Raw genomic sequence first — 10,778 nt, 5'->3', positions numbered from 1 at the left:
TATTTGATCAAAATACAGCAAAACAGAAGCATTGTAAAGTATTATTAAAATGCAGAATATATTTTGGAACAGATTTTATTTCTGCGATGCAAAGCTGAATTTTCAGCATCATTACTCCAGTCTTCAGTGTCACTTGATCCTTTAGAAATCAATTTATTTTACCGATTTGCTGCTCAAAAAACATTATTATCAATATTGAAAAGCCATTATAGTTTATTTTTGATAAAAAGAGACTTAAAATACAGCATTTATTTAAAATGTAAATCTTTACTGCCAATTTTGATCACTTTAATGCATCCCCACTATATAAAAGTATTAATTTCTATAAAAAGGAAACTGCAGTGTATATCACTAATATCTAACACATTTATGACCTGCTTAAGGAAATGTTCAGTGTATTAAGTCATCCTGTAGTAAGCATACGGAGAGCCTGTAGTTGCAGTTCTACTCGTAACACAGATGAAGAATGCATGAGACGTGTTGATATGACAGCTTTTCGTCATCTGCTCTTTTCCAATTGATTCTAATCGCACCTGCAATTCTTTAAAAGCTTCCCTCATCCAAGTTAGTACATTAAATTTCCACAAATATGAAACATGCACACAGAGTAAAAAAAAATTAAACTTCTTTTCATTAAAGATAATCATTATCTTCTTTTTCTTCTGTTTATTAGACATGTGTCACAGTCAAAACTGATGAGCAAAGACAGATAAGAAATGCAGAAAAGTGTCACTGAAACAAGTTTGGCCAAACTTAAATGACACATGGAGTTCTGTGGATCATGTACAGTTCCCATTAAATGATGCAATGTGTTGAAACAAGAGAAGAAACGATTCTCAAAATCTCTCGACAGTGAGAGAACGCACAAGAAGCACTTTAATACATGTAAAAATCAGCACTTTTTCTTCTTCTTCTTCTTGTCGGGTTTGTTGGCGTCATCGTGAGCTTTCCTCTTAGCTGCTAGCTTGTTAGCCTGTTGGAAGGTGTGCATTAGATTCATGAACAATGAATTCTGTCACGGTCAATGAAGCTTAAATAATGAGCCAAATGTAGGTCAAGCACCTTTTAAAGGGCTTTGGCAGCCACTGTGTGAGCTGTGAATTACCACCACGTCTATTCATTTAACCATTAACCAAAGCACTCATTTACAAAAAACTCATCTCACTGCATTAAAAAAAAAAAAACAATAACTAAGAATCAAAATGAAGTATTATTCTGAATCATCCTTCTGGATAGATTAGATTGTTTTAAAAGAAATCATATAAAATTGAGCTATTTCTAAGCAGGCTTACCTCTCGGACGTGTCTCTTCTTGCCAAACATGATCTTGTCATAGAGGTATTTCTCTCTCTTCTTCATCATCATGATAGCCAGTCTCTTCTCCTCTGCTTTCTCCTCTTGTTCGGTGCGCATGCGGTTCTCTGGTTTGACTTTACCAGGGGTCACCTTTACTGACAGACTCTGAGGGAAAACCGGCACATGACAGACTTTTACGTTTTATATTCATTTGACATATTCCTCCACAAAATGTTTTATTTAAGGTTCAGCAACAAACTGCCCAAATAAAGCAAAAAAATATCCAGTTTGGTACAGTTGTTTCTAATTTATACATACTCCGAAACTTTCATCCTTCATTAAAAAAAAATGGAAAAACGCAAATGAAAATTTCGGACTCAGTGTGCAAAAAAACCTTAAGTGTTTATTTTAAAATATTATTCACAATATAAAAGCTATTCTTACATTTACTTAATAAAAATCAGAAAAATTTTACCACAAAAAGGCATGTGAACCAGAAGCTGGAGAAGGGTGTTTTGCAATTCTACTAAACGACCTTTTACTTGCTAAAAAAGAACAAACTATCAAATCAGACAACAGAAGGCATGTAGTAGATCGTGTACAACAGGTTTTTCAGCAGACTTTTGATCATGTTGATTATTTAAAGAAGAAAACTGCACATCAAATATGATACAGTAGGGGTGGGCGATATGTCAAAAATATCATATCACAATATTTTTAAGAAATATCACGATTCACGGTTTTATCACAAATCTTTGTCATGTTGGTTTTACAATTTTGCAAGTTGCCTGAGCATTCCAGCCTAACTAATTTCCCTATTATAAAAGCAAAGCCTTTAAAGGTAACTGTAAGTCTACAATTTTTGTGCCACTAAACAAACAAGTAGCATAACTGCAAAAACAACTCATGCAAACTTAAAACCATCTTACCTTTCCTTGAGCTCTCTTCTCCTCCATTTCAGCTAAACTAGCTTCATCTTCAGCCTCATCTTCATCCTCACTTTGATCATCTTCCTCTTCGTCATCTTCATCGTCCTCTTCTTCTTCCTCCTCCTCATCCTCTTCTGCTTCTGTGAACGGTTTGTTTGTGTAGTTAACAGTCATTGAACATTCACACATAATCATATGCCAAGAATCATTTCATAAACCCCTCACGTGGCTTCTCTCCTTTCTGCAGGGCCAGGAGTTTGAGTTTCTCAGGCGGCACATAATCTCCCTCACTCTCCTCCACGAACGGCGACAGATGGGGCGGCAGTGTAACTCCCAGGAAATATTCCTCTACGGGTAACAGTATCTTTCCATTTACACAGTCATACACCCACTGGGGCTGGATGTAGTACCTGCAAGGTTGAGAAATGCATCAAGTACAAGAATATACAGTGAATGTAAAGTATACACTGTACGGAATCAGGGAGATTTGTTTCGGACCTGTTGATATACTGTTTGTCGATGGTGGGTCTGTCCACAATGTGATGTGTGATTGTTTCGTCTGTTTCATCGTAAGTGCTGCCGATGCACAGTGATTTATCCCAGGAGACCTCTCCACCGAAACACCTGCACAGTGTACAACACACAAACAAAAATGTTACTTTTGCTAAACCTCACGAGATTTGTTAATTAAAAATTAATTTTCCAATAGACTGGATATCAATTTAAGAGTCAAAAGGATTGACACCGTTGCATGATTTTTATTGTTGTATTGAGCTGAGATGAGACAAATGCATATTTGAAGAACATGGAATTTGTGCCTTCGCTTCTCTAAAAAAAAAAGAAACAGCAAACTATTTTGTACCCTATTTTAGAGAAAGTGCCGTAGATGATATGATGTGTGATAAATATAAGTATGTATGTCACACTCCTTCACCTGATGACAAAAGCCAGCGATTCCCTGGGAACTTCTCTGTTTAGGAAAAACTTCAGCCCTTCGAAGAGCTTCTTCTGTTTGTTTTGCTCCAGCTCCATCTTCTCTCTCGTCTCCATTTTCTCCAGGTCTTCCTGCAATTGAAAGTGCATTTAAAAACGACATTAAATAATGAGGACAAAGGTCTCCTGCAGTCACGCTGGTTTCATCAGAATGTTTTTTTAACACCTTCAGCGTGTAACCATAGTAACAGTCTCCCTCAGTGAACATGAAACATGAGGATACGAGGTCCGTCCAAAACAACAATTAATCAAACGCGGGTAAATGCTTCACCGACTCGCGCCTTGTGATGTGTGACTAAATAACAAGTGTCTTGTGACACTTTCTTTTAGTGAACTTGACTTGTGGAAAATTATTGTGGAGTCACATAATTGCATTAATTTCAGATGGTTTAGCAAGTCAATAGGAATCTGACAGCTTTGAGTTTGCTACCAATCAGCTGTGCAAATTTTTTTTATATTGGGACCATGAAACACTTTAAACTGCATTTTTTGACAGGTGCTATACAAATAAACTCAGTTATTAAATTAAACTAACTTTAATCCTCCATTGTTTTTACATTGTGACACTGTCATGCCACGGTACTATGTACAGGATATTTAACTACAGGATGTTACCCAATATGTAATATCTCTTGTATTAAACAGAGGTCATTTTTGTAAGTCACTGCAGGTGTTCACAATACAGACAGCTGTCTGTCGCTCACCCCTTCAGCAGGGAAATGGTCCAGCTCCGCCTCCTCATCCTCCACTGATGGAACCGTACGGGCCAGGCTGGCACTTAACGCTGCCAGTTTCTGGTAGGAGATGTGAAGATCCATATCTTTAAACACACTGTAATATTTTGTCCAATTTAATGTTGATATGAAAGAGAAAATGAAGTAGTCAGTACCTCAGAATAGCTTTCGGATTCCAGGGCATAATCTTCTTCACACTCTGATTTGAGGCTGAACTCTCCTTGTCCATCAAGCTAACAAGCACCAGAATACAAAAATCAAAACAAAAAACACATTCCATTGGGATGAATTGGAATTCTGCTACTGAAAAATAAAAAGGCATTTAATGGAAGCACATTTTGTGTGTTTTACCTTGGGCGGGTAGACAAGGTTGAGGGTCTGGTAAAGGCGGAAATTGACGAATCCAAGCAGTGTTGTGTAGAGTTCTGTAAATGTGGCCATAACTCTGTAGTCCACATCTGTAGGGTGCTGAGGAGAGCAGGGACAGGGGTGTGTTAACAGTCATAATAAAATAATCTATAAAGACCTCAGCATCCAAAATACTGCGAAACATAACACACTGATAAAAAAAAGAGCAAAGAGCCATTAGAGTCATTTGTTAAAAACATTTTACATGGTTTAGTAGTTGGGTAACAACTGCAATATGCTAAAAACAATTCTAATTCCTTAATAATAATAATAATAATAATAATAATAAAAATCATTAAAATAAAATTAAACCTCATTTGCACAACCCAAAAATGTAAATTTGGTGTGTTGCAAATCCTAGTTACAACAGTAATTACTATTACTAAACTTTGGCATCGTTAAGAATTTTAAAATGTTCTTGAAAAATTTCTCTTATGTTTACTAATGTTGCATTATTTTATCAAAATCACAGTGAAAAACAATAATATCTAAGGCTGCCCTCGACTAAGGATCTTTCTGGTCAACTAGTAGTCCTTCATTTTAAGCATTAGTCGACTATTCACATGTTTATTAATAAACCATTTAAATCATTATAATGAGCCTTTAGTTGCCTACACAGGCTAATAAGCGCTCAAGCACACGTATAAAGCTTGCCACAGCGCACAGCAGAAGTAATGATAATTAGGGATGCACGATAAATATCGGCATGATATTTAATGCGCATCTTGTCAGTAAAGCCGGTTCAGTAATCAGCAGTAAATCTCTACACGTGCTGATATTTACGTGCTTTCACATGGAGCAGCATTTACTACACAGAGTCGTTGTTAACTGACAAGCTGCACAAAACATGCGCAAAATAGGATTGTGGTTTTGCGCAGCTTGTCATTAAACAACGACTCTGTGTAGTAAATGCTGCTCCATGTGAAAGCACGCACGTGTAGAGATTTACCGCTGATTACTGAACCGGCTTTACTGACGAGATGCGCATTAAATATCGTGCCGATATTTATCCTGCATCCCTAATGATGAGTGTGTCAGGGAAAAACATTAAGGATACTGAATTAACATTTTAATAATTTGATAATCTAGTGCTTTCTTTGTTTTCGGATTAAGAGATGAACTCGGCGACACTGACTCGTCATCTCCGCAGTACTGATGCACCTGTATCCATGCTTCATACGGATTCATCTGAGAATAGGCTATTTGTTTTCCATTTGAATTGGTTTATTTGAAAGTAGACATTTCACTCTTTAAAGATATATTTTTAATGTCAGGCAAAGATATACATGGAGTTTCGCACTCAAGTTCACAGAGACCGAGACGGCAGAAAGCGCATCCTGTTTTGTTGCAAGTGCTCACAAATAAACAGTGTTTACAGATTTAAAAGATTATTTCTTATTATTATCAATGTTGAAAACCACTGTGCTGCTCAATATTGAGGAAACAGTGATACATTTTTTCTTTCAGGAATATATGTTGAATAGAAAGTTCAAAATACCAGCATTGATCTTTAACATTATGAATGTCTTTACATATATGCATGTGTATATATATATACATATATGTATGTGTATATATATACATATATGTAATAGTGTATATATATATATACATATATGTATATGTATATATATATATATATATATATATATATATATATATATATATAAAACACATTTTAAATATCATGGTTTGTCCTGATTCAGAATCAAACCTGCTTCCCTGGTGCTTTTCATGTGTGATACTTCAGCAAAATTATAAAATATTTGACTATTTTCTGAACAAGCCTCAAGCATGAAAAATATAATGTATATTTGTACTCACATCATGGGCAAACTGATATGGTATGATCCATGTGATGGTTTGTCCCAGAACCTCAGCCTGGTAGTAAATACCCTTAATAGAAAGAAAAACCTGAAGAAACAAAAATATAATCATTAAAAGATCCACTAGCTGTAACAAAATCGAATAATTTAATGAACCTTTAAAATGCACTCTTCTCATAGCTTATGTTTACAGTACCTTTCTCAGGGACCGTGAGGCGATAATGTAGTTCATCCATTCGACGCCAAGTCTCCGGCACAGCTGAATTGTCTGAACGTGGCATTTTCCCGTGCGAGCGAACGTAGAAAACAGAAAACACATAGAAAGGGCATCATCTACATCTCGGACAGCATCAATGAACGTGGGATACCTGGAAAAACAAACTTATTTTAGAAACAGTATGAGACAACGACAGATCATTCATAGAAAAATTGAGGAAGTTATTCAATGTGGCTACTGACCAAAATATTTTAGCACAATTTGAGCTAAAGAAGCTAAATTCGGTGCCAGATATAGGTGACATATGTTTAGGAAATATAAGTCTGACTAACAGTTTTGGAGATTTCCCCACTCAAGTAGGAAAAGAGGAATGAAAGCTGCACTTGTTGAGCTATTTCATGGTGCTTTTAATCAAAATTAAGTTATAAACTGCAAATTCATGTCCATTATCAAGTACTGTAATATTTGCTCAAGTCATATCAGTAACACACAATCTTTTCTTTCACAGGTGTCCATATAGTCATATTTTTAATCAGCAAAGATGCACTAAGGTAAAGACATGTATATCATTATAAGATTTCTATTTTGAAAAATGATGTTCTTTTGAACTTTCTATTCATCAAAGAATCTAATGGAAAAAGTAGCACTGTTTCCACAGAAATATGAAGGAAACAAGTATATCAAGTGACACTGAAGACTGGAGTAATGATGCTGAAAATGTAGCTTTGCACCACAGGAATAAACATTTTACAATGCATTTAAATAGAAAATAGGTCTTTCAAAGTATATTACTGTTTTACTGTGTGTGTGTGTGTGTGTGTGTTTTTTTTAACCAAAAAAAATGCAGCTCGGTGATCTTGCATCTAAAGCATGAAGAAAATCTTACTGTTCCAAACTTTTGAACAGTTGGGGAGAAAAACCCTCACTTTCCAAAGTCATAATTCAATTCCCAAACCCTGCTGATGTAACAGATGCAAACAGTAGATTGGACGGATGACGAGACAGACAGTGTACGAGACAGTCAGTCGAGCCAAGATAATTAAAGTATCATATTCTTGATATTCTTGTAACTTTTTGGATTCTCATAACTGATCTGTTTGTGAACAGGGGCTGAGACTCTTCCCGTACTCATAATACTATTTGGACACAAATAGGTGCTTATCACATAACACTGTCTGGACACAGAAAAGTCCTTCACAGCATGTTGTTGTTGTTGGGACAGAGAGCTGAAGTGCGCCCCCTGCAGTCCACAGACAGCACTGTGTTTACTCTCACCTCTCCTTGATGATGTGGTCCAGTTTGTATGCAGGCTTGTTCTCTTTCATTCTCTGCACTCCACTCCACTCAGCTTTTCCATATGCTTTCCGCAGTTTCCGCACAAAAATCTATAAACAGGGAATGTATAGTTAGCATATAGATTGTCTTATGAACTATTTCCTCAGTGAAAAATATAATATCAGAATTTAATCTAGGATGCCTATTTTTTTTCTTCAGAACTTTGTGGCAAATAATACTTAATCTTGTACTTCCAATAAGCAACCAAAACAAGTGTTTTAATATTTTTATGAGAGTTTTCACAGAGAAACTGGCTAGAGTGTCACATGTACTGTTAGATCATGCAAATGTACAAGAAAAATTGTTAAATTAATTTAATAGAGGGACAAAAGCATATTCCTAAATAAAAAAACATGTAAATGATAATTTCATGACCAGTTTTCGTAGAAAAAAAAAATCACCCATTATTAATAAATAAAATAAAACTTTAATAAAATATTTTTCTCAGCAATTTCTAACATTTTGTAATATTATATCACAATTGTTAAGCAGGTTCTTAACTTAATTTCCTACCATTCATTTTTTTTCTGTAATTAGATAATGCTGACATAAAATATGGCAACTACTTAGCAACTAACTGAAATGAAAAAGGTTTAAGTACTAAAACTAAAAAAAAGGCTAAATAGAAATGCAAAAAAAGAGAAAATCACATACAATTACTAAACTTTAAAATGGAAACTGAAAATATATATATATATATATATATATATATATATATATATATATATATATATATATATATTCTATTATAAATATATAAAAGCCAATTCAAAATATAAATAAATCAATAATATAATATTATATAAATAATAACACTGAAATAACATTGACAGAAACTGGTAAAGGGATGCATTTAGTTATTACAGAACAATTAAAAAAAACTTTGAAGTAAATATTTCTTTAAAAATATTGACATTTCTCTCTCTCACTTTCAGCTGCTTTCCACAGCATATCATTTGCATGTTTCTTTGGCATCTATTTTACATTGTTTTTGACATTGTTATTACCTACCAAACCAGTATTTTAGCTCCACTGTCATTAAGTTAAAGCTTGAACATGAAAAAGTGATCAAAATGAGAAGGATCAGAGGATGCAGCTGCAAACACAAAGCAGCATCTAGCTTCTCACCTTGTACTCTCTGAACTTGCCAACGATAGGCTCATGCAAGAGGAAGCGGATGTCTTTCAGCAGGTAGAAGGTTCTAGGCGCTGTTGAGCCCTTGTTGACCTTCTTTTTGTGTTTGGGTTCATGAGGATAGATTCCTTTCAATATGCATAACCGCCTATAAAATAGGAAGCATGTATTGCGTACAGTATTTACATCTGTAATCTCAACTGGTGGTTCACAAACAAACCAGGGAAGAAATACTAAACATAAATAATAAAATGCAATCAACGGCATCATTATTCGAGAAGATAGCAAAATAAAAACATTATCTTTTAAAAGTAACTTTTTTATTGATGTCAAATGATCAATCAAACTCTGAGGTACTGTAGCACAAATTTATGTCATTTAGTAAAAGCTAGTTAAAAACTACTAATACACATACATAACATTTAATATATGACACGATATTTGTGATATATGACATTCTATATATGAACTATATTACTATATGTGACCCTGGAGCACAAAACCTGTTATAAGTAGCACGTGCATATTTGTAGCATTAGCCAACAATACACTGTGTGGGTCCAAATGATCGATATTTATTTTATGCCCAAAATCATTAGGATATTAAAGCAACACTATGTAAACGTTGGCGCTCTAGCGGTTAATAAACAGAACTGCATGCATCCCGCGGAAGAACATTCTAACCGGAGCTACTTCTCCAAGTTTATGTCTATGGCGATTCACGGAGGTATGTGTTACTCCGCGGCGGTGACGACCCGAACATGCTAGAATAGTCCAAAAATAATCACTTGTTCCGTGATTTTGGAAATTTAGTAAATTTCCTACCGTAAATATATTAAAACTTAATTTTTGATTAGTAATATTGCATTGCTAAGAACTTCATCGGGACCAACTTTAAAGGCGGTTTTCTCAATTATTTTTTTTTAGCACCCTCAGATACCAGATGTTCAAATAGTTGTATCTCGGCCAAATATCGTCCAATCCTAACAAACCATACATCAAAGGAAAGCTTATAGACCCTTATGATTGGGTTTTTAGTCCAGGATCACATATAAAGTATGAGGTCCTTAAAAATACCAAGACACCAGGACAGAATATAAGTGAAATACTTTCTTTTGTTAACCAACCTGAAATCAGCCAGACTCAGACTCAGCTTCTTGCGGGCTTTATTCCTGCTGATATAGTTAGTGGCTGATCCACTCTCATACTACACGAGAAGAAATGACAGGTTAGCAAGAAATCTGACACGCGGGAATATGCAGAAACCACACACATATTTCATACGGAGTCATGTTTTAAGATGATCAAGAACCTTATACTGTCAAGCAACGCTGAAAACAGCTGCAATGATTATTAAAACGAAAAGATTCTAGTAAAAATGATGCTGTGGTCAATTAAACACCTTGCATATCTTTATCAAATGTCATAAAGAAAACACTGTTAAATGTTTAAAGCACGCAGGTCTGAAGGGCCCTGCGCTCCTCAACCCATCATGCTTAGTTTACCGCCAGTTCTGCTCTAAATCACTTACCTTCTTCTTCTGTAATCCGCCCATTACAGCGGAGTTTGTTTATTTCACTCGACAAAACCTAAATTAAAAACGATTGCAAGTAAAAAGCAAATCGATCTCAGCACAGATCCAGTCCTAACGTGCGTCTTCCGAACACACGTGTTTTGTGTGACGTCAGTCAGCCAAGTCAGTAGGACCCTTGAATTCAGGAGCACGAGTGAATGCCTGCATAGAAAGTCATAAACGTGTAGCAATTACGCACAATGCCGTACTACATGTATAATATCTTTATGTTGTAATATAAATACCCAATATATATTATTTGCAAGGCATATATACATAAAAAGCAACAGCAGCTACATATAACATTAAATATTTATGCAAATATTAAAATGTG

General features: G+C 35.1%; 1 protein-coding gene across 2 annotated transcripts; it reads right to left on the bottom strand.

Moving 5' to 3' along the window:
- Positions 1-646: 646 nt before the first annotated feature.
- On the bottom strand, positions 647-10,575 carry pes (pescadillo). 2 transcript variants are annotated; one of them, XM_042753028.1, is made up of 15 exons: positions 10,403-10,575; positions 9,999-10,078; positions 8,866-9,019; positions 7,678-7,787; positions 6,382-6,553; positions 6,184-6,273; positions 4,303-4,419; positions 4,107-4,184; positions 3,922-4,011; positions 3,159-3,289; positions 2,723-2,848; positions 2,450-2,634; positions 2,225-2,358; positions 1,293-1,460; positions 647-973 (listed from the first exon to the last, which is right to left on the bottom strand). In XM_042753028.1, exons 1-15 carry the CDS (start codon positions 10,424-10,426, stop codon positions 893-895), a joined length of 1,740 nt encoding a protein of 579 aa, XP_042608962.1. In that variant the 5' UTR covers positions 10,427-10,575; the 3' UTR covers positions 647-892. The 2 variants fall into 2 exon arrangements, with proteins under 2 accessions (XP_042608962.1, XP_042608955.1); XM_042753021.1 differs by having other exon boundaries at positions 2,225-2,364; positions 10,403-10,574.
- Between the last annotated feature and the right edge of the window lie 203 nt (positions 10,576-10,778).

The sequence above is a fragment of the Cyprinus carpio genome, chromosome A5 (assembly GCF_018340385.1).
Source record: "Cyprinus carpio isolate SPL01 chromosome A5, ASM1834038v1, whole genome shotgun sequence".
Classification (NCBI taxonomy): Eukaryota; Metazoa; Chordata; class Actinopteri; order Cypriniformes; family Cyprinidae; genus Cyprinus; species Cyprinus carpio.
This window is presented reverse-complemented; position numbering and strand designations above follow the sequence as displayed.